This window comes from Mastacembelus armatus, chromosome 8, assembly GCF_900324485.2.
Source record: "Mastacembelus armatus chromosome 8, fMasArm1.2, whole genome shotgun sequence".
Lineage (NCBI taxonomy): Eukaryota > Metazoa > Chordata > Actinopteri > Synbranchiformes > Mastacembelidae > Mastacembelus > Mastacembelus armatus.
In genome coordinates, this window is record NC_046640.1 from 5,632,463 (window position 1) to 5,660,165 (window position 27,703).

At 40.0% G+C, this 27,703-nt stretch overlaps 4 protein-coding genes across 6 annotated transcripts; all 4 read right to left on the reverse strand.

Moving 5' to 3' along the window:
- Positions 1-211: 211 nt before the first annotated feature.
- LOC113140445 (ferritin, middle subunit) lies at positions 212-1,854 on the reverse strand. 2 transcript variants are annotated; one of them, XM_026324242.2, is made up of 4 exons: positions 1,590-1,854; positions 1,138-1,284; positions 724-849; positions 212-609 (listed from the first exon to the last, which is right to left on the reverse strand). In XM_026324242.2, the coding sequence occupies exons 1-4, from the start codon at positions 1,689-1,691 to the stop codon at positions 454-456; spliced, it is 531 nt and encodes a 176-aa protein (XP_026180027.1). In that variant the 5' UTR covers positions 1,692-1,854; the 3' UTR covers positions 212-453. The 2 variants fall into 2 exon arrangements, with proteins under 2 accessions (XP_026180027.1, XP_026180028.1); XM_026324243.1 differs by lacking the exon at positions 1,590-1,854 and adding an exon at positions 1,554-1,571.
- Positions 1,855-6,166: 4,312 nt separating this feature from the next.
- Positions 6,167-7,517, reverse strand: LOC113140444 (ferritin, middle subunit). The gene is made up of 4 exons (XM_026324241.2): positions 7,266-7,517; positions 6,860-7,006; positions 6,543-6,668; positions 6,167-6,434 (listed from the first exon to the last, which is right to left on the reverse strand). Exons 1-4 carry the CDS (start codon positions 7,365-7,367, stop codon positions 6,279-6,281), a joined length of 531 nt encoding a protein of 176 aa, XP_026180026.1. The 5' UTR covers positions 7,368-7,517; the 3' UTR covers positions 6,167-6,278.
- A 4,856-nt stretch (positions 7,518-12,373) lies between these two features.
- On the reverse strand, positions 12,374-13,878 carry LOC113140443 (ferritin, middle subunit-like). Its single transcript, XM_026324240.1, has 4 exons — positions 13,607-13,878; positions 13,201-13,347; positions 12,884-13,009; positions 12,374-12,775 (listed from the first exon to the last, which is right to left on the reverse strand). Exons 1-4 carry the CDS (start codon positions 13,706-13,708, stop codon positions 12,620-12,622), a joined length of 531 nt encoding a protein of 176 aa, XP_026180025.1. The 5' UTR covers positions 13,709-13,878; the 3' UTR covers positions 12,374-12,619.
- A 1,383-nt stretch (positions 13,879-15,261) lies between these two features.
- aldh16a1 (aldehyde dehydrogenase 16 family, member A1) lies at positions 15,262-26,965 on the reverse strand. Of its 2 annotated transcripts, XM_026324179.2 has the most exons (17): positions 26,637-26,964; positions 25,484-25,583; positions 24,842-24,968; positions 24,547-24,704; positions 24,377-24,454; positions 23,940-24,127; positions 23,645-23,803; positions 23,391-23,549; positions 21,168-21,324; positions 20,989-21,064; positions 20,681-20,786; positions 20,170-20,303; positions 19,808-19,978; positions 17,808-18,012; positions 17,496-17,681; positions 16,875-17,000; positions 15,263-16,694 (listed from the first exon to the last, which is right to left on the reverse strand). In XM_026324179.2, the coding sequence occupies exons 1-17, from the start codon at positions 26,724-26,726 to the stop codon at positions 16,530-16,532; spliced, it is 2,385 nt and encodes a 794-aa protein (XP_026179964.1). In that variant the 5' UTR covers positions 26,727-26,964; the 3' UTR covers positions 15,263-16,529. The 2 variants fall into 2 exon arrangements, with proteins under 2 accessions (XP_026179966.1, XP_026179964.1); XM_026324181.2 differs by lacking the exons at positions 24,547-24,704; positions 24,842-24,968 and having other exon boundaries at positions 15,262-16,694; positions 26,637-26,965.
- Between the last annotated feature and the right edge of the window lie 738 nt (positions 26,966-27,703).

Here is a 27,703-nt window from a genome sequence, read left to right on the forward strand (position 1 = left end):
CTGATGCACGTGAAATTGACCAGTAGGTTTACCTTTGTAGTAGGCAAACAGTAAACTGGACTATCATTTGTCATCCTTAAATTCTTGGATATTTTTGTCCTGTTTATATGCAGTCAAGAATTGTCAAATTCACACATTTAAAAAGCTTATTTGGCTTTTATGCCACCAACAGCATCAGGGTAACTTTGGACAGATGATACAGACACCAAAATCCAGCTCAAAATGTTTATTTGCATTGAAACATTCTGTTAGACAACCTTAAAATGTCTTGACTCAACATTCAAGAACAAAGCTGTAACCTCATAACATCTACCCTTCCAGATGACATTTCAAACTCACCACAACATACAAGAAACTTGGTAGGTTAAGCAGATTAAAGAGCATGTTCAGAAAATAAAGTGAAGCAGAAGCCTGTGTGATAGAGACACTAGGCTTGACACTGGGCCTTTGTGTTTAGCTCTTGCCCTCCAGGGTGTGCTTGTCAAACAGGTACTCTGCCAGCTTGTTGTTCTGGGCATCCATTTTGGTGAGGTTGGTGATGTGGTCACCCAACTTCTTGATGGCCTCCACCTGTTCGTTCAGGTAGTGGGTCTCCAGGAAGTCACACAGCTGAGGACAGGATGAAAACAATTACTGGTTTGGTCAAGACAATAACATTTATCACATAGTAATGAATCTAAATATACAAGTTTGTCTGGTATCAGTAGCCACACTTCAACTTACATGAGGGTCAACATGCTCAGAGGCCAGTTTGTGCAGGTCCAGCAGAGCCTGGTTGACTTTCTTCTCCAGCTGCAGGGCACACTGCATGGCCTCCAGCCCACTTCCCCACTCATCACGCTCTGGTTTCTGTGGAAGAAACCAGAAGTTATAGCACACTGAATACAGTTACACTGATCTTTCAAATGATCTGAATCAGTCTCCACACCAATACCTATAACTACTCATCCTATCTCAAAACAAATTGCACTGCTATTTATATTAATGAGAATTATAAATATGTCTCTTATGCCTGCAAATTAGGCAGATGTGAACAAAACAGGAAAATGGGAGTGAACAAGTGTCATCACCCCACATTCATCCTTGTTTTTCTACACTAGGCATCATAACAGGCCCAGTTCTCCAGTCTGTACTGACCTTGACATCCTGGAGGACAATGCGTCCTCCTCTGTTGTTTTGGAAGGACAAGAGTTTATGGGCGTGCTCCTTCTCCTCTTCACTGTTCTCCTTGAAGAAATGGGCAAAGCCTGGGAGAGCCACATCATCACGGGAGAAGTAAAAGGCCTGTGAGGGAACAAGAGTAATAAGAACTGTTATTGGAAAATGTCACCCATGGTAATTTCACAAAAATACATTAAGACAAACAGTAATCATGCAGTCAAGCCTGTGAGTCACGACCGGAAAGTCTAGATGGTCTGTGGGCGGGGGACAAAAACAGAAGAGCTAATCATGACACAGCATTTTCTATATTGTGAAAGCAGAAAAGGAGAAACTCAAGCGCCACAGTAAGCCTTATTGGCGCATTGGTTTGAACACCGTTCTGTAAGACACACCATTAGAAACAGCCTTCAACGCGTTGTTTTCCTCACCATGGAAGTGTAGGTGTAGGAGGCAAACAGCTCCATGTTCACCATCCGATTGATGGCGGCCTCGCACTCGCGGTGGTAGTTCTGACGCACTTGGGACTCCATTTCGGCTGGCTTTTTTTGCGTTTCTTAGCAAACGGTACAAAAATAGAGCTTTACGGTGAATATCTTAGTAGTGTAGAGTAGCTGGGACGAAGAAAGAAGTTCCGTTCAATCACTGTTGAAGCAAGAACTCCTCGATCGTTTCTCCCCTAGTGTGAAACGTAAACTGAGGAGCTCCGTGTATTTATACTCCGCGGTAGCCATAGCGACGGCTCTGACGTCACCGTGCACCAATCACTGAGCTCAGGTGTCACATGACAACGGCTGCTCTGGGAGTAATGGATGAAATGGCGATTTTACCTCCAGATTTCTGGAGGTTTAATGTTTCTTACCTGCTGACAGCTACTTACCTGTAATGACGAAGCACCTTTGATATTTCAAGAGACATTAAACTGCATCATAAATAACATTAAATGTGGAACATGTTTAATGGTGTAATAGTTCCCATTTGCTTTTTACTTTGCATGTATCCTGCGCAAGTGACTTAAAAGCAGTAAAAGACGGTAGAAAAAGAAGTTCTTAAACAAAACAAATACCCCAAAACAAAATGTAAAGATTTCATACATCTTTTATATTTGCTATTGTCTTTAAGCTACCTCAATTTAATAATTAAAAATCTATCTTAGTCAACTGTCCCTTATCTCAAAACACATTAACACATTACTTACCTGCCTATGAGAAACATTGTAACAGCAAAATATGTAATAACTAATATTTGTCTATATGAATCGATTTTTTGTAGTCATGTTAGCATTTTAAAGAGCTTTCTTTTTTAATGTGCAAATTTTCTTAGTATAACCTTTAGTGATAAAACTGTACTAAAAATGTTGCTATGTTGTCCAAAGATGGCTGATGGTACTGTGCAATCCCTGCCTATGAACTCCAAAAATCTCTCACCGATTAATCATCTCAGTTTAAAACATTTCCACAGATTTTCAAGTAGTTGCAGCCTTGCTGTCTCATTAGTACTAGTTAGCATTGCATCCAGAGCTTGAAGCTTACTAATGTACTTCTACATTCATCTTTGTAGTCTGTATTTTAAATGACTTTACTTTATGAATTATTTATAGAATTGATCAGGACGGGGTTCATGGCACTGAAACTGTAGTAGGCCTATGACTTCAGTTTATCCAAAGAACTAATGAAATTGTTGCTGTTAATAGCAGAGTGCTCACTCTCACCCTTAAGACTGAGTGTTATTTGTAGAAAGTTTACAATTTTAAGTTTTAGCACACAGTTATTTTACCTATGGCACCTATTTGCTGGATTTTTAACTGATCCTTGTGTCTGTTCTGTGTTGCAGTAGGATCTATGAATAACTACATTTCGTCTCCCTCTATGTACATATAAAGAAAAGTCATTAAACCTGAACTTGAACATATGGACATTTCTTTGTTTCTTTTTTTAATATGGAGTTCATTTTGCAATTGGTTATTCGGTGTATAATTTGAGGATGCATTCCACAATTGAGAATTCATTATGTAAGGTGGCAATTCAATACTCATTTGAGTTTGAATTATTTAAAATATTTTAAATATTATTGTTATGGTTAAATTTACCATCAGCCAATTCGAGGCAGAGTATGAGTGGGTCATAGCAGATGTAGATGGGGACCCACCTTCATGAGAGGACTGACAGTTTGCATTTCCATTTGCAATTTGACACCAATGTACTGTTTCACTGGTACACTTGAATAAAAAGACCAAAAACCCACAGCAATTTGCATATTAAATTGTCAGTTGCAGAAAGTATTTTCAAATTGCATGACCAAATTACAAAGTAAATAAAGAAGTGAAAACTTCCATATCACCGTAAACCTGCCTTTATTTTTAAAAACTACTTGTACTTTAAATCATTTATGTAGATTTGTAGATGTATGTAGAGCAACACCTTAACCGCTCTTATCACCCCATCTTGTGTTACGCATATACTTTACGCTGTCATTTTCCAGAAGGTTTTGTTCTAGGAACACATGATGTTCATCTTTAGAAGCAGGTGTGTCTGCACTTTCTTGGAAGACAATGTTCCATTAACTTACGTCACTCTCATTTAAAAGCTTTGAACTATCATGGAAACTTGTTAAAAACTGTTGTCACTGTAGACCAACTCTAAAAAAAAACAGATGACCACAAAGTCTATACCTCAAGGCTGCTGTTCAAAATACTTACACAGCATAGAATAATGTCAGATTGGACAGACCAAAGATACACTGTCAGCAAATACTCTGCTCCTCAGTCTTGTAAGAACATTTACTTATCCAATGAACCAAAGAACAACAAAACTGAATTTGACACTTTAGCACTATGAGCACTTGGCATTAAAGCACAACGTGTGCGCTATACCCAGTTCATATGTCATGGTCTCCATGAGTCAGCAATTTAGGCAACACCCTGTCAGTACCTCTGCTATCGTTATTTAGTGCTGTGTCACATAGCACAGGTATAGTACAAAAGTAGCATGAGGTTCAAGTGAAGATTGTGCTTGGTCCTTGTTGTGAGTCAGCATTTCACAGTTTCAACACCATACTTCCCTTTTTTTTTGCTGTGTTTTCGTCAGTGTGGCACCGCGAGGGAGGAGTCCTGTGACAAAGGAATCATCTGATTAAGGTTCACGTCAGGGCTCTGCCGGATGGAACCAGTTTTGGAGAATAAAAAAGAGGATTTAGACAGTGAATGAAGGAACTAATAATTTGACCATGTTAAAAAAGTGTCAAAGTGTGTCAATCTTCTGTAAACCTTTACATGTTTCAGTATCAAGCATGTAAACTATATGTTTCTTTTAGCACATTTCTCATGACTTTATACTGTAAAGGTGAGACATTCAAGTTAAACTTTGCCAAAGGTACTGGAAACCTTTAGATACAAAAGACACAAATGTTCATCTGCAGCACAGCTTGACAGAAAGTTGGGCTTTGTCAGATTTTGGTTGTAACTTCATGTTGAGTGTGTGTGTGTGTGTGTGTGTGTGTGTGTGTGTGTGTGTGTGTATGTGTGTGCATGTTTTTAAATTCAGTTTCAGTAATTCTGTACTTAATATTGTGCTTTTCTTTGTGGATAAACCCTAGTAAACTGCAACTTGCTCCCAAATGAATCATTCAATTTTTTCACTGTGTGTAATACATAAAAGGTACCCCCCTACAACTCTTGTTTTGTTTGTTCCATTGCTATTTGGTTGAATTTATGGTCGTTACTGTTGTGTTATGCATTGTGCCATTTATACAGGGAATAAGTCACCTGTAGAATTAATGTAAATCATAGTATAATACATATGTTACACCACTTGATGGCAGTAAAGGCGCTGAGAGGACTGACAACAAGGCTCTTATAGCAAAACTAAATCAGTTCAGTCTTAAGTGGGAAGCAGTTCAGTGAAAGCCATCACTCATCAATGCTGTATCCATGTATGTCTACAGGTGAGCAATAAGGAAGGAAAAAACACTTCCACACTATTGATTGTCTCCATCTGTGACGTGTGTAACATATAAAGTAATCCTTACAATGACACATACTTACTTAGTGACACCTGTGTTTTAAGGTCAAAATGTCTGTCTCATTGTACTGAAGAGCTTTGGAATGATCGGATAAAACTGTAATTTCCAATTTAAGGCATGGAGCTGTTTTTTAACTTTTCCAGATAAGTACATTTGAACTACCAGGTCAGTATAAAACAATAACCCACCTTCAATTTGTTTTCAGATTTTATCTAAAGCATCAGTCCATAGATTCAAGATTCACAGGGTTTATTGTCATAATATAGATATATATAAGGAAAGCACATTGTATATATATATATATATAAAAGAAATATAGGCTATGCACAATTGTAGTGCAAGGTAACTGTGCAATACTGGCTTATGTGCAAAGTACCTGATGTGCAAGTTGAATAAACAAGTGATAAAAACAGTAACTACCAATTTGAGAACATATGGTAATGATAAACTGTAACAGATGTGCAAATTGAACTGTTATAGTAACAAATGTGCAGTCTGATGTAATCCCACCCTATCTTGGCTTTGTTAACCTTGAAAAACTGTTTCTAAACAGACTGCTAGCAGCTGAGCAATACTTCCATAGTAATTTAAACTATATGATACCATGCTGAAATAAAGTGTACTATTTAGACTCATTTCCCCCCCCCCCATCTACTCTGAACTGGCACAAATTCTAGACAAGCTCCCTTCCACTGCACTATGTGGCCTTGTTAGATCTGATGGAGCTTATTTTGAAAATTCATTGTCATTTATGCACAACATTTTGTTAAAACCAAAGTTAGAAATGCAAATTTTCTGGTCAGATTCATGCTCAGTGTAAACACACTGACAGCATGCAAGTCAACATGGACAGGTAATAGATGCAGACAATATCCAGCTCAAAATGTTTATTCAGTGACAGATCAGAAACTGACACATTGAAAATGTCATAAGGCTTCACAAATTGAATAAAGCTGTAACAATATCATTCAAGATGACATTTCACAGCCAAAACATACAAGAAACTTTGTGGGTCAGGCAGATTAAAGATTATGCTCAAAAACAATTGAAGCAGAAGCCTGTGTGATAGAGACACTAGGCTTGACACTGGGCCTTTGTGTTTAGCTCTTGCCCTCCAGGGTGTGCTTGTCAAACAGGTACTCTGCCAGCTTGTTGTTCTGGGCATCCATTTTGGTGAGGTTGGTGATGTGGTCACCCAACTTCTTGATGGCCTCCACCTGTTCGTTCAGGTAGTGGGTCTCCAGGAAGTCACACAGCTGAGGACAGGATGAAAACAATTACTGGTTTGGTCAAGACAATAACATTTAACACATGGTAATGAATCTAAATATACAAGTTTGTCTGGTATCAGTAGCCACACTTACATGAGGGTCAACATGCTCAGAGGCCAGTTTGTGCAGGTCCAGCAGAGCCTGGTTGACTTTCTTCTCCAGCTGCAGGGCACACTGCATGGCCTCCAGCCCACTTCCCCACTCATCACGCTCTGGTTTCTGTGGAAGAAACATTAAGTTATAGCACACTGATCTTTGTCTACACAGAGTAAACAAATGACTTGAATCACTTTCCACAACAATACCTATTGCTACTCATCATCCCACATCATAAAACGTTCAGGAATGAGCTCTGCTATTTATAACGATTAACGCTTGTTTTTCTGTACTAAACACACAACTGTACTGACCTTGACGTCCTGGAGGACAATGCGTCCTCCTCTGTTGTTTTGGAAGGACAAGAGTTTATGGGCGTGCTCCTTCTCCTCTTCACTGTTCTCCTTGAAGAAATGGGCAAAGCCTGGGAGAGCCACATCATCACGGGAGAAGTAAAAGGCCTGTGAGGGAACAAGAGTCAGAACAGTCAAACAAGAACTCGTAGCTGGCCTAGACAAAATAAAACGCCTAAGCATGACACAGCATTTTTCATACACCGAAGTAGCTGGATGGAAAACAGACAGTAGCTATTGTGTCAACCTGCCATTCAGCGAAAAACAACCAGAACTCAAGCTCTACTGAAAACAGCCATCAGTGTATGAAGTACACTGTGTACACAAACACCATTAGAAACAGCCTTCAACGCGTTGTTTTCCTCACCATGGAAGTGTAGGTGTAGGAGGCAAACAGCTCCATGTTCACCATCCGGTTGATGGCGGCCTCGCACTCGCGGTGGTAGTTCTGACGCACTTGGGACTCCATTTCGGCTGGCTTTTTTTGCGTTTCTTAGCAAACGGTACAAAAATAGAGCTTTACAGTGAATATTTTAGTAGTGTAGAGTAGCTGGGACGAAGAAAGAAGTTCCGTTCAATCACTGTTGAAGCAAGAACTTCTCGATCGTTTCTCCCTTAGTGTGAAATGGAGTCGATCCGTGTATTTATACCCCTCAGCTGCCCTCGTGACAGTGCTGACGTCACCGTGCACCAATCACTGAGCTCAGGTGTCACATGACAACGGCTGCTCTGGGAGTAATGGATGAAATGGCGATTTTACCTCCAGATTTCTGGAGGTTTAATGTTTCTTACCTGCTGACAGCTACTTACCTGTAATGACGAAGCACCTTTGATGTTTCATGAGACAAACATCAAACTGCATCATATCTGGACTAAAATTGAAATGTAAAAAATCTAAAAATGTAAATGTAGAATGGGTGTGATAGTGCCATTTGGGTGGGCACATGTGAGCTATGGGCTTCCATTTTCCACATATAAACAGTGTAAACATTGACTACATACTTTCATTGTACACTTTATCTAGCTATAGTGAAACAGTTATCCAAACTTTTTTTATCCAAACCCAAGACAAGCACTCAGATACAATATTGTAACAGCCAAATAACTGCTAACAACTTGTTTGTGTGAGTAGATGAACATTTTTTACCTGCGTCAGTTTTTCTTTAGTGCTGTCAGTCTCTGTTTGGGTCATGTGACTGAACATTTTATGGAGATTTTTAGGGTGGTCAGTCCTGAATCCTTGTTTTTCTGTTTTTTGCCAAACAGAGTACAATACCATCATGTTTGCCCTTATCAGACACTGACACAGAGCCAGTAGATTTCCATTTGCACAGCTGTTTTATGTTTCAGGTTTCATGCAGGTTTAAGGGCCTGCCCATTTGGACAGGTGATTACCATCAGCAACACAAAGACACTGGATCTGTACCATTTATTCTGTCTTGTATTTTAATTTTTCTTGAGCTAACCACATCGACTGATTAGCAAGCTTCATCCTACCTCAATTACAATGAGAATTTTGTTGCTCTGTGAAATACAGAGTATCCCACTGTGAAAACAGACCAATGGACAAAAGGAGAGAAGATCTGCTGTTTAACACTCTTCCCTAAAAAGCACCATAACCTGTCACAAATTTACTTATCCCATTAACTAAACAATAAAAATTTATGTCCCACTTCCATATGAGCACATGCCCTTAAAGCACAGTGTGTTTATGTTATATTCTCCTACCAACATGACTCAGCAATTTAGATAGCACCTCCACCCTTATCATTAGGTGCTATGTCATTTAGGACAGGTTTAGAGTACAAAAGCAGTACTGGGTTCATCTAAGGATTGTGCTGTGTCATTGTTGTGACTCAGCACTTCACAGTAAAAAAAAAAAAAAACAGGAAGTATGGCACTGACACTGTGAAGTGCTGAGTCACAACAATGACACAGCACTTCACAGTGTCAGTGCCATACTTCCTGTTTTTTTTTTTTTTTTTTTTTCAAATAGCAGTGTGAGGGTGGAGTCTTGTGACCAAACAAATGTCTGACTGAAGTTTACCTCATGGCTCTGCTGGACGGAACCATCCAGTATTTATATTGCTGATACCATAAAGGTTGGAAGGGGGAAAGAGCCGGGATACACCTTGGGTAGATCACAAGTCTATCCAATGCTGACACAGAGATAGACATGCATATCCATTTTCTATACCTGCTTATTCCTTAACCAGGGTCACGGGGATCTGCAGATCTGCTGGAGCCTCTCTTTCGGGTGGAAGGCAGGGGTACACCCTGGACAGGTCATCAGTCCATTGCAGAAGTGTAAATCTCATTTAGATGGCTCCTTGGTTTATCAGTCTTGGATTGTAAAAATATACTTACATATATTTTACACATAGAGACAAACAACCTCACACTCACTCCTATGGGCAATTGAGAGTCACCAATCAACCTGACATACATGTTTTTGGACTGTGGGAGGAAACCAGAGTACCTGGAGAAAACCCACACAAGCACGGGAAGAGACACACTTTGGGTAAAATATATTAAATCATGACCAGTTATTTGGGGGCAGCATGGTGGCTGAGTGGCTAGCACTGTTGCCTCACAGCAAGAAGGTCCTGGGTTCATAACCTGGCCTTTCTGTGTGGAATTTGTGTGATAGGCTAAAATAGCATTACATGACTCCTTAACATGATTTAGTCAGTATGATTTCATAAAAGGGAAATGGGTTAAAAAAATGCAATAAATATTAATTCATGCAAGCCTCTAAAACATTCGATATGCAGTTAAAAGTGGGTTAAAACATGTTAAATACTTTAAGAACTGTAAAACTCTTTGTTATATTTTATATTGTATTAATATTTGTTCGTTTCATTCAAGGGAAAGATAATCTTGTATGTTGGTAATCCTTTGCTAAGCCTTAGTCTGTATTCTGCTCTGGGATAGATTGGTCAGGGCTCGGCCCACTTCGAGAAAAATCATGCCGTTCCCGCATGGCAATAAACCACTGCAAGAGGAAAATGCTACATATGACTCTCGTGGTTCTTTCTCCCCTGTTTACAGGGGCGTAACACTTGCATGTTCTCCCTGTGCTTGTGTGGGTTTTCTCCAGGTACTCTGGTTTCCTCCCACAGTCCAAAAACATGTATGTCAGGTTGATTGGTGACTCTAAATTGCCCATAGGAGTGAGTGTGAGTGTGTGAGGTTGTCTGTCTCTATGTGGCCCTGTGATGGACTGGTGACCTGTCCAGGGTGGACCCCTGCCTTTCACCCAAAGAGAGCTGGGATAGGCTCCAGCTGACTCTGGCTGGATGAAATCTTCCCAAGCAAATGCGCTGTCTGCTGGGTCCATGTTTGATCAGATCATACTGTTTTTAAGGAGCTAGACTAGTGGATGTAAATGCAGACACGAAACAAGTCAAGTAAAATAAAGGCAATCATGTGCACCACTGTGCACGGGAACAAAACTAATTTAAAGAATGGTTCTAACACTAAAGTACAACTGCAAAAAAACTGCCCAAACTAAGTATGGAACAAATTGTAATCTAAAGGGACATTACAAACCACAAGTAACAAAGTCAACTACCCACATAACAGAGTGGGAAACAAATTTCAATACAAAAGAATGTGCAAAAGGAAGCAGCAATCAAAGATGGAGTCAGACAAAAGGGTAAACAACATACATGATCTGAAAATGAGGAAAGTGACTGGCATAAATACTGTAAATAAACCAATGGGGCACTAGAGAAACCAATTAGCACTGTTGCCTCACAGCAAGAAGGTTCAGAGTTCAAATCCCATTTCAACCTGCAGTCTTTCTGTTTGGCAGTTGCACGTGTCCTTTCTGTCTGCAAAGGTTTTCCTCCAGGTACCTGGGTTCCTCAGTGTAGACATGCAGTTTGAACTTACGCTAATTTGTGACTTGAAATTTAAAGTGTGAATGTCAGTGGTTGGCTCTCTCTATGAGTCAGCTCTGTGATAGACTGGTAATCAGGGCGTACCCTGCCTCTTGTCCAGTGTCAGCTGGGATTGGCTTCAGCTCCATGACTCTTACTGGATTAAGTGGTATAGAGAATGGGTAGATGGGAACTCACAGGAACAGGAATTTAAACACAGTAAGTCTAAGACAGAAAGTTTCCAGCAACCATAACCGGTTCTGCCTTAAGCAATAATAAATGTGTTGTATGTTTTTCCATAAAAAAAGTTAAGTAAAACATCAAGAAAATATACTTTTGTGTGGAGAGAACTTTAAATTTGTCAAAACTGTCTTTGTCCTAGAAAGCAAATTCTACTTTGTAAGATGCTGAAGGTCACTTCCAGTTTTTTTATTCATGGTCAAGATTCATCATTACACAATCATGCATTTATCTTTCCTGCTGCTGTCAGACTGTACAACCAGCAGTGCTCCCAGTAGATCACCCAGCTGATCTTACACACACCTATTGACTGTAAAAATGTACAACTATAAATACTGACCATACATACTGTAGTTTTTTTCTTGATACCTTGTCAGTTTTTTTATTCTTTTGTGTTGAACACTGCTGTGATTGTGAATCTTCCCATTGTGAAACAAAGGTTTATATCTTGTAACCTTGCTTTTCATTGTCAGGTGAAGGTAATTCTACCAAACCTAGTGGCAATTTGTGCAATATTGGTTGAGACATTTCACTTTAAACCATAAATGTGAACCTCATGGTGGTGCTAGAAGAAGACTAAGATACACACCAATGTGGGACTTACAAATGTTCTTTCAAATTATAGAAACCCATCCAATGATTGTTCTATACATTTAGAATACAATCTGGACCAACACGGTGACCCAGCCAACAGCTCAGGATGCATATTAGGAGCATGGTGAAAATAACAGTTGCTGGAATTTCATTTTACTTGTGAAGTTTAGTCAGAACTAGCTTATTTTTACCTTGTTGCCTCACAGCAAGAAGGTCCTGGGTTCACAACCCAGCAGGGACCTTTCTGTGTGGAGTTTGCATGTTCTCCCTGTGCTTGTGTGGGTTTTCTCCAGATACTCTGGTTTCCTCCCACAGTCCAAAAACATGTATGTCAGGTTGATTGGTGACTCTAAATTGCCCATAGGAGTGAGTGTGAGTGTGTGAGGTTGTTTGTCTCTATGTGGCCCTGTGATGGACTGGTGACCTGTCCAGGGTGGACCCCTGCCTTTCACCCAAAGAGAGCTGGGATAGGCTCCAGCAGATCCCTGTGACCCTGGTTAAGGAATAAGAGGGTATAGATGATGGATGCTCAGACATTTTTAGTTAGCAACCAAACCAACTAAGTCAGACTAAAAAAGCCATTGCCATCCCTGCATAGAATGTCAGCTGTGTAATATAGCATTACACATTCAAGTTCATAATTACCGGACATGCTGTCATTAAATCTGAAGAGCTCAAGTGTCAGTTTTAAGTTGAATTTGTGCACATTGTGTAAACACAGTAAACACAGACGAGTAATAGATGCAGACACACAATATCCAGCTTCAAATGTTTAATCACAGACCAGAAACAATCTTTGTTGCAAATGTCACAAGGAGGCTTCACATGAATTATGAACAAAGCTGTAACCTCATAACATCTACCCTTCCAGATGACATTTCAAACTCACCACAACATACAAGAAACTTGGTAGGTTAAGCAGATTAAAGAGCATGTTCAGAAAATAAAGTGAAGCAGAAGCCTGTGTGATAGAGACACTAGGCTTGACACTGGGCCTTTGTGTTTAGCTCTTGCCCTCCAGGGTGTGCTTGTCAAACAGGTACTCTGCCAGCTTGTTGTTCTGGGCATCCATTTTGGTGAGGTTGGTGATGTGGTCACCCAACTTCTTGATGGCCTCCACCTGTTCGTTCAGGTAGTGGGTCTCCAGGAAGTCACACAGCTGAGGACAGGATGAAAACAATTACTGGTTTGGTCAAGACAATAACATTTAACACATGGTAATGAATCTAAATATACAAGTTTGTCTGGTATCAGTAGCCACACTTACATGAGGGTCAACATGCTGGGAGGCCAGTTTGTGCAGGTCCAGCAGAGCCTGGTTGACTTTCTTCTCCAGCTGCAGGGCACACTGCATGGCCTCCAGCCCACTTCCCCACTCATCACGCTCTGGTTTCTGTGGAAGAAACATTAAGTTATAGCACACTGATCTTTGTCTACACAGAGTAAACAAATGACTTGAATCACTTTCCACAACAATACCTATAACTACTCATCATCCCACATCATAAAACGTTCAGGAATGAGCTCTGCTATTTATAGCGATTAACGCTTGTTTTTCTGTACTAAACACACAACTGTACTGACCTTGACGTCCTGGAGGACAATGCGTCCTCCTCTGTTGTTTTGGAAGGACAAGAGTTTATGGGCGTGCTCCTTCTCCTCTTCACTGTTCTCCTTGAAGAAATGGGCAAAGCCTGGGAGAGCCACATCATCACGGGAGAAGTAAAAGGCCTGTGAGGGAACAAGAGTCAGAACAGTCAAACAAGAACTCGTAGCTGGCCTAGACAAAATAAAACGCCTAAGCATGACACAGCATTTTTCATACACCGAAGTAGCTGGATGGAAAACAGACAGTAGCTATTGTGTCAACCCGCCATTCAGCGAAAAACAACCAGAAGTCAAGCTCTACTGAAAACAGCCATCAGTGTATGAAGTACACTGTGTACACAAACACCATTAGAAACAGCCTTCAACGCGTTGTTTTCCTCACCATGGAAGTGTAGGTGTAGGAGGCAAACAGCTCCATGTTCACCATCCGGTTGATGGCGGCCTCGCACTCGCGGTGGTAGTTCTGACGCACTTGGGACTCCATTTCGGCTGGCTTTTTTTGCGTTTCTTAGCAAACGGTACAAAAATAGAGCTTTACGGTGAATATTTTAGTAGTGTAGAGTAGCTGGGACGAAGAAAGAAGTTCCGTTCAATCACTGTTGAAGCAAGAACTTCTCGATCGTTTCTCCCTTAGTGTGAAATGGAGTCGCTCCGTGTATTTATACCCCTCAGCTGCCCTCGTGACAGTGCTGACGTCACCGTGCACCAATCACTGAGCTCAGGTGTCACATGACAACGGCTGCTCTGGGAGTAATGGATGAAATGGCGATTTTACCTCCAGATTTCTGGAGGTTTAATGTTTCTTACCTGCTGACAGCTACTTACCTGTAATGACGAAGCACCTTTGATGTTTCATGAGACAAACATCAAACTGCATCATATCTGGACTAAAATTGAAATGTAAAAAATCTAAAAATGTAAATGTAGAATGGGTGTGATAGTGCCATTTGGGTGGGCACATGTGAGCTATGGGCTTCCATTTTCCACATATAAACAGTGTAAACATTGACTACGTACTTTCATTGTACACTTTATCTAGCTATAGTGAAACAGTTATCCAAACTTTTTTTATCCAAACCCAAGACAAGCACTCAGATACAATATTGTAACAGCCAAATAACTGCTAACAACTTGTTTGTGTGAGTAGATGAACATTTTTTACCTGCGTCAGTTTTGCTTCAGTGCTGTCAGTCTCTGTTTGGGTCATGTGACTGAACATTTTATGGAGATTTTTAGGGTGGTCAGTCCTGAATCCTTGTTTCTCTGTTTTTTGCCAAACAGAGTACAATACCATCATGTTTGCCCTTATCAGACACTGACACAGAGCCAGTAGATTTCCACTTGCACAGCTGTTTTATGTTTCAGGTTTCATGCAGGTTTAAGGGCCTGCCCATTTGGACAGGTGATTACCATCAGCAACACAAAGACACTGGATCTGTACCATTTATTCTGTCTTGTATTTTAATTTTTCTTGAGCTAACCACGTTGACTGATTAGCAAGCTTCATCCTACCTCAATTACAATGAGAATTTTGTTGCTCTGTGAAATACAGAGTATCCCACTGTGAAAACAGACCAATGGACAAAAGGAGAGAAGATATACAGTTTAACACTCTCCCCTAAAAAGCACCATAACCTGTCACAAATTTACTTATCCCATTAACTAAACAATAAAAATTTATGTCCCATTTCCATATGAGCACAGTGTGTTTGTTATATTCTCCTACCAACATGACTCAGCAATTTGGGCAGCACTCTGTCAGCACCTCTGCCATCCTTACTTGGTGCTGTGTCACGTAGCAGAGGTTTAGAGTACAAAAGTAAAGTAAAGGTCAAACTGAGGATTGGGCTGTAACATTGTTCTGACTTAGGGTTTGATAGTTTAAACTCCATAGTCTAAACCCGTTTCTTTTTTTTTTTTTTTTTTTTTAAAACACCAAAAAAAAAAAAAAACAACAAACAAAAAAAAACACCAAACAACAAAAAAAAGCTGATACAGTTGCCACTGTATAATTTTGTTTTCAGATCATATCAAACACAAAAACAGTTAAATTATTCCATTTTCTGAAATGTTCTTTTATTGTAAATAACAGACTTTATGCAAATGTTTTTTGTGTGTAACTGAGTCGAAATTGTCATGCAGCTGTCGTTTTGCTTTTAAGTCACCTTGTTAGTTTGACAGGAATACTCACAGCACGTCTTTATCAAAATAAAGGAATAATACATGTATAATACAATACATTCTACAATACACATTTTGGAGATCTTTACTCTTTTGGTATCAGTGACAATTTAAACATGCTAATGACAACAAAGGAATAATTTACATAAGCAATGTGTATGTGACTGGCAAAATAAGTAATTTTAAGTTTTTTGTGTGTCTGTTTTAAGTGTTTTTATTGGTTTTTGTAAGCTCAATCCAGTCTGATCGTTGTAAAAAAAAAAAAATCTGTTGCCCTGCACCTGCCATCACCTGAGAAATAAATCTTTTGATTTGTCATCGTGTTCATTCAAATACCCATCCATCCATTATCTATACCCGCTTATTTCAAACCACGGTCACAGGGATCTGCTTGGAGCCTATCCCAGCTCTCTTTGGGTGAAAGGTAGGGGTACACCCTGGACAGGTCATCATTCAGATATAATCTTCTAAAATATTAAAACCAATGACATCATTTTCTCCTGTTTGACTGTTTCACTTTGACCATGGGCCAAAGAAACACTCCGAAAGCTACTGGAGGTACCTGAGAAATGTAATACTGTACCGCATATTGTAAAATTGACAACATTTGTATAGCACTGTTTGTCTATGTGGAAGCCAGTCCTGCATGATGAGTTGAGGCACATCCTTTAGCATAGCATCATGGATGTCGAATGAAATACATATTCAAGGCACTTTAACAAGGTCCACTCTAACACTAATCACTTTAGCAAAGCAGCCATTTCTAACCAAATCCTGAGGCTACTGCCAGTTTAACTAGCTACAATTGTCACAGCCAACAAAACTCTCTGTTGTTAGCTAGAAATAGGAAGCTGCTTTTGCCTACATTTATGTGGATCTGTTTTAAAAATAATATGAATCACCATTGTTATTAATGTGAAGTGTATGGGTTCTGCGCGAGAACACAAAGACTGATAGATGTAGCAATCATTGCTAAAGAGGGCAGTGCTCAACACATAATTATTGGGACATTTGTCAGTGTTATTTTTACTGACCTCTTATGATTTTCATTGTCAAAGTGGATATCTAACGCTTCCATCCTCTGTCTTGTCACCATCATCTTTTATTCCCTCTCTCTCATCTTGCTATGCACTAGGAATCCACACACTCTTCCACTGAACTGCATTTCTCCACATTTCCTCCAGGTGTGTGGGATGAGACAGAGTCCAGTCCTTTTCCTCATCCTTTTGGCAGAACAGGCACAGCATTTTCAGAGGGACTGTACAGGTGTACTGGAGGTACTGACAACCCTGCAGCAGAATCAGAGAGCAGGACTGAGAGTGATATTCGTGGCAAGGGTTTTAAATGTCTAATAGATATTTTTGATTTTAGAGCAAAGACTTCAATTAATCCTGCTTTCATGATGTTCATCTTGGGGGAGCTATGACAAAATCTGATAACTAGTGTATGTCTTGGTGTTATGTCCTCACCTCAGCGCTGCCCCAGTACCAGATGGCTTTAATTACATTGTGATTAGCAAGAGCCACAGTCAGCTGGTCTCTATTTCCTGAAATGACATTTACCAAACCTGCTGGCAGGTCTGAAGACTGGAGCACCTAAGGAGGGGGAAGAGGTGGAAGAAGATTAATAACACTCAGGAACATGAGTGTTTATAGATGCTTAATCAGGCGCACACAAGTGTTTTAAGTGACGATGTTGCCGTCCTGACATGCAGAGAGCCTCATGGGTCTGTTCTTAGCCCCTTTTGACTTTCTATGTATATGATAACATTTAGCCTCTTAAAAATATTGCTTTATTGTAATTTCCACCTCCATGCAAACAAAACCTGGTGAACTGTCCTCAAGACAAAACTACCAAATAATTCTATTGACAAAAAAACAAAGACTCATACTTCCTTGCTTGCACCAAATGTTTTGCACTTTTGCTGACATTACTCCTGTTCTCTATCTTGCTAATCTCAAGTTTCTTACTATCCTTTTATCCTTATATGCTTTTATGATAAAGCATTCTCTAATTTTTGTTTTGAAAAGTAGGTTTCTTCCTCCTTAAACCAGCTTGATTGTTGGAGCAGTGAACATCTTCACACTTACCTGGATGAAAGCTAAAGCTGGCAGGGGATACTTCTGACTGGGTACCATGACAACAGCATTGCCAGTGGTGATGGCTGCTCCCAGAAGTGTTACCATGGAGAGGAGAGGATTCTTGTCTGGAAGAACAATCCCCACAACCCCCAGGGCTTCAGGGAGGGAGAAAGCAGAGCCAGAATGTGGCATAGGCTGTGGAAGAGGGGTGTGACAGTGTGTAAATGCAGGAAATGTCACCAGTCTTCCTAACAATCATCATCTTTGCTCTCTTTTATAGAAGATTTTAATAAAAAAATTGTATAATACGTAAAACCTTACTGGAGTTCCTCCTTGGACTTTGTCACAGTAAGCCGCCCAATCACTGAGCCTAGCAGTGCTGAGGTCCACCTCTTTCTCAGCTTCAACCATTGAGAGACCAGTCTGGATGTGGATTGATGAAGCTATGTCCTGTTTCTTTGCTTCTAGGCCTTTGGCCAGAGAGTAGAGGGACTGAGCACGCACAGAGGGGCTCCTTTTCATCCAGCTAAAGAGGGATAAGATGTTAAGTAATAAAAAAAAGTTATGATCGACACATGTATTTATTTGCCAGGATGCTTTAATTGTTTTGGTTAAAACCTATAAACTAGAAATGATAATAAAAAACACCAAGTATGAATGTCCTGCAGGCAAACTGGACAACATGTACTGTACTTGTAATTGTTTGTATGTGTAAACAGCAGGAGCTCTACCATACTCTGTTGACATAATGTGTATGAGAAATCTCTCTCTTTTTAATCAGCTCCCAAAGTCAAGTTGGACTTTGACTGGCGATAAACGCTCATACTCCTCTGACTTGTGAAATACCTTTCCACATGGCCTCATTAAATTCTGATAGCGTGAATAAATATCTTATGGGGGCCAAATTTCACATGTAAAACATTTGGCAACAGGTTTATTGTGCTGTTTAGCATTGAAAGTAGTTATATTTTAACAAAGGAGGGAGTGCTTTTTTTAACCTGGACTAAACTGCACAGTTGCACAACACAAATCAGGAACATCCTGTCTCAAAATGATGCAGAAAAACTAAAACTAGTCCATGCATTTGTTACCTCAAGGCTAGATTACTGTAACTCATTACTATCTGGATGTCCCAGTATCTCCATAAAAAGCCTCCACTTAATCCAGAATGTTGCAGCCAGAGTCCTGACAGGAACTAGCAAGAGAGATCATATTTCTCCTATATTAGCTTCTCTTCATTGGCTCCCTGTAAAATCCAGAATAGAATTTAAAATACCATATGATCCCAATAGACCACTTCACTCTCAGAGTGCAGGTCTACTTGTGGTTCCCAGAGTTTCCAAAAGTAGAATGGGAGGCAGAGCCTTTAGCTATCAAGCTCCTCTCCTGTGGAACTGACTGAAAATGTCCATATGTGTTGTCTTGCACTTTTTTGAAATTGGTGAAGATTTAAAAGTCTAGCATGTAGCCAGCCTTAGTCAAGCAGCTAATAACACTGATTGGAATGAGAAGGTGTGATGGAAGGGGGGAATAAGCACTCTAGGTCAGATGTGATAAAAAAAAAAAAAAATGTAATTAAAAACTTAATGCAATGTTTGTATGTGCTGTATTCATGTCGGAGTCTGTTCCAGAATTCACATTTAATGACTATCTATTGAGTTTGTTAACCTTGATATGAGGAGAAATACTGCTCAAGAAACAGATATCACTTTTACTCTGGACTCCTGTGGCAGCTCAGTATGTTAAACATGAACTACTTGTTGGTTTTCTTCAACAAACCTTTCTCTCCTATCTGGTCACCAGGAGCTCTGAGATACTCTTTCATTCCCTTGTTGCTCCAGTTGATCCAAGATCATTAATTTGAAGGGATTTGCAATATCATAGTTATAATATCATATCATGAGATAACGTTTTAAAACTAGATTAAGTACAGATTAAACAAACAGTTGTCTGTATTTTGTAGTTCACCTATAGCCATTAAGGAAACCCAAGCCTTGTAAATGACAGAGTGGACCACCCTGAATAGAATTTAAGTGTTAACTTATCAATTCCTTCCCCATTCTCAGTTTCGTTCCTTCTCTGGTGGTGTGTTTGTTAAATGTACTTTAACAGTGGTCAGACTACACATGAATAACTCCACTGGATTAAAACCTACCTGTGGCTGTTGATTTTTTTTCCCCCATCAATAAGCACACTCAGCTCAAAATGAACATATTCAATTCAGTTGATTGCAATCATTTGGATCAGCTGTTGTGAACCCCCAATTTTTTTTTTTTTTTTTTTTTACTGGAATTTCATACTCCAGTTTACAAACATCTCACCCAGGTTGGACTTTGATAGCTGCCTCCACGGCATTACGGACATCTTTCCGGCCTCCATCTGGACAATAGGCTAACACACCGCTGCCCCCAGGTGGCTGCACAGTGAGACTGCACCCAGACTCAGATTTACAAGTCTTGCCGTTGACAAACTGCAGATAGGGCTTAGGTGCGCTGAGAGAAGAGAAGGAAAGTGTGATGCAACCAGACATATGCGCTCAATAAATCAGATGCGAGGCAAAAGCAGAGAATACCATCTCCTTACCTCATTACACTGACAGTTACCATGTATTTATAATAAACTGATATGTGCAGCTATGATGCCTTATGTACACGACCTAAAGGAAAGAGGATTAGGAACCCACCTGGCAGGGTCTGAATCATCAGGAATAATAGCCGGGGATGCTGCTGTTCCAAATTTTATGTAGTCCATAGAGAGAGGGGCGGAGCGAGGAAGACTTGAGGAAGTAGAGGATGGGTGTAAAAACTGGTACAGGCCCTGGAAGAAAGCAGAGATGAGAGCAACATACAGTAGGAGACTGCTAGTGGTAGTTCTAGTTTATCCCTGCAGCAGCTGGTGTCTCTGGAGCTCCAGAACTAACAAAGCATAGTAACCTGTTTTCAGACAGCTAAATTTAAATCATATTGTTAGTTTTGTTGTTAAATAAAAGAGTGTAAAAAGAACACACATAATTTCAAAGTAGTAAGTAAATCAGCTAAAATCAGCTTTTAACAAAATACTTGACATATACCTTATTATACTCTTACTACTCAATAGCTTCATTTATCTTTAAAATCCTTACTTTTTCCTCATAATTTGTTTCTTATCATTTGTCTGTCAAACTTTTAATTGTGTATGAATCTAATGAAACCCACCTCTTGGCCTCCGTCTGTGCAGGTGCCGCTGTCTTTGTGACCAGAAATAGGCAGACAAGGGTCAGACACAGAGTGGGAATTTACCCACACTGACCCAACAGACAGACTGAGGAGAGGGGAAGAAGAAAATATCAGTACAACTCTTAATAAACACACAAGCAAGAGATTAGAATGACTAATATAAAGTTTACAAGTGAAAATGAAAGTTATTTTGAAGATAGATGCAACAAAACAAGAATGGTACATGGAAGATGGGAGTGAAAAACAAAAGAAAAAGATGAAAAACAAATGTATGTGGATGTGTGCACCTCTTAGCTGTCTCTAGAGCCAGAGTCAGGTCTTCAGTCCAGATGGAGGCTGCCTGACCATGAGGACTGTGGTTTCCTAGGTAGAAAAGAGGCCATTACTGTGTAAAAATCATTAGATAACTTCTTCACTGCTTCAGCCACCACCCCTTAAACATCTGCATCCACAGCAGCACCCTTACCCAGGGTCACTCCTTCTGTGTTGCTTCTAAAAGTCATAAGAGGCAGCAGTGGCCCGGGAGAGGGGCTGACCACACATGGAGAGGAGGGGGCAGAGCGACAGAGCACTGTGGGAGGGTATTGGGCATCTGAAGGAGGGGCAGGGCAGGACTGAATCAACTGAGGACAGACAGAGAGAAAAATCTGGTTATTTATTCATTAAGTATATAAAGAGCTGCATGTTTTCTGTTTGCTTTGTAACACTGTAAAGTGAACATGTTAAATAAAGACTAATCTGGCTAGTGCACAATGAATGCCATCTTAAATGTAATAAAATTCAAAATATTTAGATGTGATGTAATATAATGCAGCAAAGTGCAAACTCATGAAGCAGCAGCTAAAGTGTTTTTGTTGGCAAAGCTAACTCGTAATAGAGAAGACACTGCTTGAAGTTTCACAGACATCATGCTTCTACCCTTTGAACACGTCTCTTTTCTTTCACACATTTCAGTCTGTTTTCAGGTTCTGTATGTGTCTCCTGTCAAAGTGCCAAGTGTGTGAAAAACTACTGAAACCTACCTTGTGTCCTCTGTCAGGTCATTTAGCTAACCAGGTGCAGCTAGCTTTCAGCATAAAACTACACCACTGCTGTCTTCTGCCTATATCCCAGACTGCACACTGCTGTAGCATCACAAGATAAACTCCCAGTGCCCTTATAGCTTTTTTGTGGCCAGATATAAGGTAACAAGACAATATCAGCTGCCTAGTGAATGCTACATTTAACTAGTTAGCTAATGTTACTTTTAGCTAGTAAGGAAATTCTTTTTAGTTTAATTTATTTGACAAATTGAGAAAAGTGACATCTACAAAGTGTCAAGGATGACACAAGTCAAGTCATGCACTTGCAGATAAAATTATGCTAATACAGATAGGCGCACAAAATGTCTAATTAGCATAATGATTATTTGAAAAAGTAAACAGGTTAAGACAAAAATCATTGTTTGTGGTTACGGCAGAAATAAACAACTATTTTAAAAATTGATTAATCAATCAGTAAACTATGTTTTTGATTAATAAGCTTTTTACAAAAGAATATTAAGATGTTTGTTTTCAACCTTTTATTATAAAAATATGAACCTTAACTATTCTGCTACACTAAAAAACTAACCCAGTTTTTATGATTGTTGACATTTAAACAGTTCTTAAATTTTGTTACATTAAAAAAAGTCTTACTAGAATTTTACACTGAAAGCAAAAGTTTGTGGCATATTAACCCTTATAAAGCGACATGGTTTCAGACATGCACTTGTAAATTGCTAGAAAAGATCCTGGCGAGCCGCACGTAAAAACGCAATTCTCTGAGAAACAAGGACCAGACATTACTCAAAGTCTGGTGTGTTTCCCATTTACACTACAAAGATAACACTGCTCCTCGCTGAACTCAACTGGATGTCCTCCCATTTGAGAAGTGTTTTACTCAAACAATCTCATGCTGTACACTGCATGTGTCCAGAGCTTATATGTGAAAACATTAACATTTAATCCACACCAATGCTGATCTGCGTTCAGAGGCATCAGAATAGTGGTGTGGGTGTGTGTGCGCTGTTGTCACAGTCAGCAGGACTGAGATAAATTTACTAAATGCACCATGGGAAACATAGACATGAAACCTAAAAAAACATGGAGGTTAATGGTGACATAGGTCTCATGCCGTGTCTTAAGAGTCAGTGTGGACTGGCATCAGATAAAACAGAAGTCTGTCTACTGATTCCAGTGAGAAGCTGGAAGTTACTGTGTTAATTGGCCTGAAAACAGTAAACATTTTACTGGATGACTATCTGGCCACAAAAAAAACTAGAACAAGATGGCACCACCACTACCCACATAACAGTGTAAAAACTCTTTAATCATGGAAAATCTGAAGTTCGCTCTTCCCCACCTCTGCCATTTTCAACTCTGTAACTGTTCACCTGTCACTGTGCTGTCGCGACTACATCATTAGACTTACCTATGTGATAATTACGTTTGTTGTCAGCTATTTTAATAATTGATTTTTATGAATTAGTTGCTACAGCCCTAGTTGCAGCTCTAACTGGTTAAAATTCACTGTTTAGTTTTAGTTACTGCTTATAGTACCATCTGTTTCAAATTTTAAGCTCAAATGTTTTTCATTAGCTTTACAATAAAAAATTAAAACTCAACATTGCTGTGCCTTAGCGCAGCTTTTCTTTAGTGTTTGGACTAACCGTGGCTCCCTGCTGCTGAGCCTCCTGTACTGTAGCATCCACCAGGACCCTGTCTGCATTACTGTGCAACTCCACACACTTCATCCCTGCCATACGCAGCTGGAGACGGACCACAACACTGTCCACCACACTCTCCTGCACACACAACACCCAATTGATCTGAGGGGAGACAGAAGTAAGTGTTAAATATTTGTTCTCATGTCATATATGAAACACTCTATCCTTGTATAAGGGATATTTTGTGGGGGAATCACCTCTTTCCTTTTTTTGAAAGCAGCCTCTATCACTTCATCCACAGCGCTGTCAATGTCAGCTGACTCAAAGATGATGAATGGACACGTAGCTCCGATGCAGGGGGAGACAGTGACAGACACGCCCATCCCTGCTGTGGCCTTACATAAAGTCACCCCATCCTTTAAGAGAAAGGAAACATTGTCATATTATTTTAAAAAGGACAAATTCCTGGTAACTTTCTAGGGTTTATAACACATGTATGTTGGTCCCTAATTCTCCTGTATGAATTGTAACATCTTTTTCTTATACACACACCTGCTTGTTACCACTGTAGGTGACGTATCTGATGCTCTGGTTCTGGGCAACTTTGGCACCCAGCGAAATGTCCCTTCCTGTTAAAACATTTAGAACGCCAGCAGGAAGTCCTGCTCCCACAAAAAGCTGTGCCAGCAGGAGAGCTGGAGGGGCAGTACTTTGACCAGGAACAACGATCACAGAGTTGCCTAGAAATCAGCAGAACTTAATTATGACTGACCACAGCTCTTAAAGCAGTTTTAAATAAAAATCTAAGAACAAAAATATACACTTTCTTTAACTTTGACAACAATTATTCAATTACCATCAACCGAAGCGCAACCATTTGTAAGCTAAATACTTTGCAGATTAGTTGATAATTAAAATATTTTATTTTATTTATCCTAATTCACAACAACCCTGTTGGTGTGTATTTGTGCACTGTGTGTCTCTCTTACCCATGGCCAGTGCTGGTAGGACTTTGAGGACAAGGGAATACAGAGAGCAGTCATCAGAGACAACCACTTCAACCACACCTGGAGAAATCAAAAACACACAAACAAACCCTTAAACACACTTCCACAAAAATGAAGCATTTGTCTTTGGGAACTCATCCCCATTCCCTCACCCAGTGGTGTCCAGTTAGTGATGAGGGTGTCTCTGAGCTGAGCCCAGCTGCTGTAATACTGCAGCAGTCTGACCAGGGTAGAGGGTGAGCAGGAGTTCTCACACAGATTACACAGCTCAGACACGCACTTACCATGCTGCCCGAGCACATTCACCACCCTGTTATTGAAGGACAAGCAAAACACAAGCAGACACAGACATCGTAAGAGTGGAGCAGCAAACCATTCATGACTGGTAGTAAACTGGCCAAAAGCAATGGAGAGAAAGTGCTGAGGGTTCTGAGGTGTTTGTAGTACCTGAGCAGCACTTTGGCCCTCTGGTAGCAGGTCAAGCCACTCCAGGTCTTAAAGCCATTAATAGCAGATGAGGCACACTGGGAAATATCCTCCTCCACAGCACACACTGTGTTACATATATTACCACCTGGAGAGTAGAAATGTGAAATAACATGCACCTGGTTAGTTTCATTCCCATCTTTTAGCCAAACAATTCTTGGAGATTGGATTAAGCTGACGAGGATTCAGATTCAGATTCAACTTTGTCATTCATTTTTATGTCACAAGTACGCATATGAGTGAAATTATGTTTTCTTTATTCGCAAGGTAGAGGAGAGGTAAAATAAGTACCAGAGAGGTAGAATATGTAATAGAAATAGAAAGTACTAAATAGAATAAAAATAATAGATGAAATAAAGTATGAATAAAATCTGAATAGGATTACATTGCACATAACTTAGAAGTCCAAAATAAAAAAACTGTACATGTGCAATGTGAATATCACTGACAAGACTAAAATAATTTCTATGCAGATATACCAGTGAATGATATCTATTGCACTTATTGCCCATGTATTGCACTTTCATACTGTTTATTATAACAAGACTATATAACTATATAGGAGCTCTACTTAAGCTGTCCAGACACTCAGGCTGTTCCTACCTTTAGAATCAACCAGGGAGTGAACCTGTCTGTCTGCAGGTTGGACAAACTTGCCATCAATGAACAAGCCGAGAGAATGGGAATGATGATCCAGCCACGCCTAATGGAGAAGAAAATAAAGAGATTGTAGTCAAGGTTGAGGAGAAAGTGTACAAAATTGCACCCAAAACCAAGTCCAGCTTTTTTGATTTACAAAACCATCATTTACAGGTAATAAAACAGCTCTTAATATCGGTACAACCAAATCAGGTGAAAACATTAGGACCTGTTCAGACCACATTCTGAGATGCTCAGGAAAGAGAAACTGTTGAGAGTCATGGGGACATATTTGGAAATGTAAACAGAGCTGAAAGAAATGATGATACATATCAAAGATGAGCTTCTAAAAGATATTACAATGTACGTAAGCCATACTGAAACCTACATTCACATATTATTAGCTAGTTTCTAATTAAAAGTGCATAGACCAGGCAGTACACGTCAACTATTTACAGACAGAAGAGCAAAGTACAGGGGGAGGAAAGTAGAGCAACTGATTTTTTAAATGGATTTAGCCTCGTATTTTGTGTTTTATAATGCCACTTGTCAAATGAAGCTTGACAATGAAATTTGTTTATTTATGGAGCATAATTGTATTTTACGTCCCAGTGGCATCATCAGTTCAATGCAAAGGTCTGTCATCTATTTCCTCAGGCTAGAACTGCACCTGCACCCAATAAATATCTCCCTTAAAACTGACACCAAAAAAACATGTGTATGTTTGTGTATATGTAGGATCAAAGCGAAATGTACTGGAGGGACAGACACCATTTGTCCAAAATATATCCCTTCATTTAGGAGTTCAAGTCTAAATGTTCTGGTTTGACTCTGGGGGCAAATAACAATTAGACTTTTACCAAAATCATTGCTTTGAGTTTCCCTTAAATAGAAGTCTGTGTCTCAGCATTTGCCCCCCCCCACCCTTCGCATTTCACCACCACCTTCAGTACAGTCCAGGTCACACGCTCGCCTTGTGAGTTACAGTCAAATAAGTTAATGAGGTGCACACGGGGGACAGTCTAACAGGAAGCCGCTGGTCGTGTAGCGAGCAGGAAAAACATGGTGCCATTTGTCAGCATCTCTCCTCGCTTGTACACTCGGCTGGTACTGTTACCTGTGCGGTGGCAGTGCTAGAGCTCGCTGCTGGGTCGTAGTCCATGCTTTGAAAGATATCGTACACTGTCTTGGTGCTGCTACCAGCCATAATAGTTACAAGCCAGTGAGGAGGCAAATCTTCCTAGCGCTCTGTGTTCCTTTCCGGGAGGCGTTCAGGGAGAAAATCCTTTCTTACCACGGCTGTCAGATGAAACCTACAACAAACTACAAGGAAAAAGCTCTGGCGCCACTTCTAAAAAAAACTAACACTGAACCATGGACTGAACTACTAAATGTACATGCAGCTACAAAGGCTTCTTCTTCTGTTGAAACTCTGCAGGCTAATGAAGCGATGGCGTGCTGCCGCCCCCTTCCGACTGCACAGCGCACTGCAGCGTGGACTCACTGGAATAAGCCTGCGTTTGGCCTATTTTAGGCCAGAAAGAAACTAAATGTTACACATACCTCGCCCAGTTTTTCTCAGCATTTAATAAAGTCATTAAATAGAAAACGTTCTCACACATTCAGTTTTTGGCAGATTTGTGGATGCATCTGGCAAATAAAGTAATTCAAGTCTTGTAGTTCAGAAGGGTCTCTGTGTAATTCCCTGCTTTGAAGTGTGCAGTGTCTGAACCCTTTCTGTGTGGAGTTTGCATGTTCTCCCTTTATCTGTGTGGACTTCCTCTGGCTGCTCCACCTTACTGCCACAGTGCAAACACATGCACATAAGGTTGACTGTGAATGTGAGTGTAGCGGCTGAACTAAAAGCATTGATAGAGTCACAGAGTTAATGTACACACAGCCAAAACCTGCAAGTAAAGTAAGCAGTTCAGAGAAGTCATTGTTGTGCAATCCACAAAAGATTTAGATTCACATTGTCTTTAGTTTTGCTTAATTCTGCAATAAAAAAACAGCAATTGTAACCACTGGACTGCTTAGTTTTAGATCTATTTGAATTTAAATCTGAAATGAGTGTTTCAGCAGATTAGAAGACACAGGGAGAAGCAGTGACTGAGCTCATGCACTGTAAAATAAAGACAGGTTACTATATGAATTAAATCAATATTTGCCAAGTCTGCAAAGCAG

What these genes read in the sequence shown, in the direction of transcription:
- LOC113140445 (XM_026324242.2), bottom strand. Translation starts at nt 1,691, where the DNA reads ATGGAGTCCCAAGTGCGTCAGAACTACCACCGCGAGTGCGAGGCCGCC. An exon ending in CCTACACCTACACTTCCATG is followed by an intron (nt 1,285 to 1,589) that starts GTGAGGAAAACA and finishes GTTCCCTCACAG; the next exon opens with GCCTTTTACTTCTCCCGTGA. An exon ending in CTGAGCATGTTGACCCTCAT is followed by an intron (nt 610 to 723) that starts GTAAGTTGAAGT and finishes TCCTGTCCTCAG; the next exon opens with CTGTGTGACTTCCTGGAGAC.
- LOC113140444 (XM_026324241.2), bottom strand. Translation starts at nt 7,367, where the DNA reads ATGGAGTCCCAAGTGCGTCAGAACTACCACCGCGAGTGCGAGGCCGCC. An exon ending in CCTACACCTACACTTCCATG is followed by an intron (nt 7,007 to 7,265) that starts GTGAGGAAAACA and finishes GTTCCCTCACAG; the next exon opens with GCCTTTTACTTCTCCCGTGA. An exon ending in CTGAGCATGTTGACCCTCAT is followed by an intron (nt 6,435 to 6,542) that starts GTAAGTGTGGCT and finishes TCCTGTCCTCAG; the next exon opens with CTGTGTGACTTCCTGGAGAC.
- LOC113140443 (XM_026324240.1), bottom strand. Translation starts at nt 13,708, where the DNA reads ATGGAGTCCCAAGTGCGTCAGAACTACCACCGCGAGTGCGAGGCCGCC. An exon ending in CCTACACCTACACTTCCATG is followed by an intron (nt 13,348 to 13,606) that starts GTGAGGAAAACA and finishes GTTCCCTCACAG; the next exon opens with GCCTTTTACTTCTCCCGTGA. An exon ending in CCCAGCATGTTGACCCTCAT is followed by an intron (nt 12,776 to 12,883) that starts GTAAGTGTGGCT and finishes TCCTGTCCTCAG; the next exon opens with CTGTGTGACTTCCTGGAGAC.
- aldh16a1 (XM_026324179.2), bottom strand. Translation starts at nt 26,726, where the DNA reads ATGGCTGGTAGCAGCACCAAGACAGTGTACGATATCTTTCAAAGCATG. An exon ending in CTAGCACTGCCACCGCACAG is followed by an intron (nt 25,584 to 26,636) that starts GTAACAGTACCA and finishes CTTCTCCATTAG; the next exon opens with GCGTGGCTGGATCATCATTC. An exon ending in CACAGAAGGAGTGACCCTGG is followed by an intron (nt 21,065 to 21,167) that starts GTAAGGGTGCTG and finishes TTTTCTACCTAG; the next exon opens with GAAACCACAGTCCTCATGGT.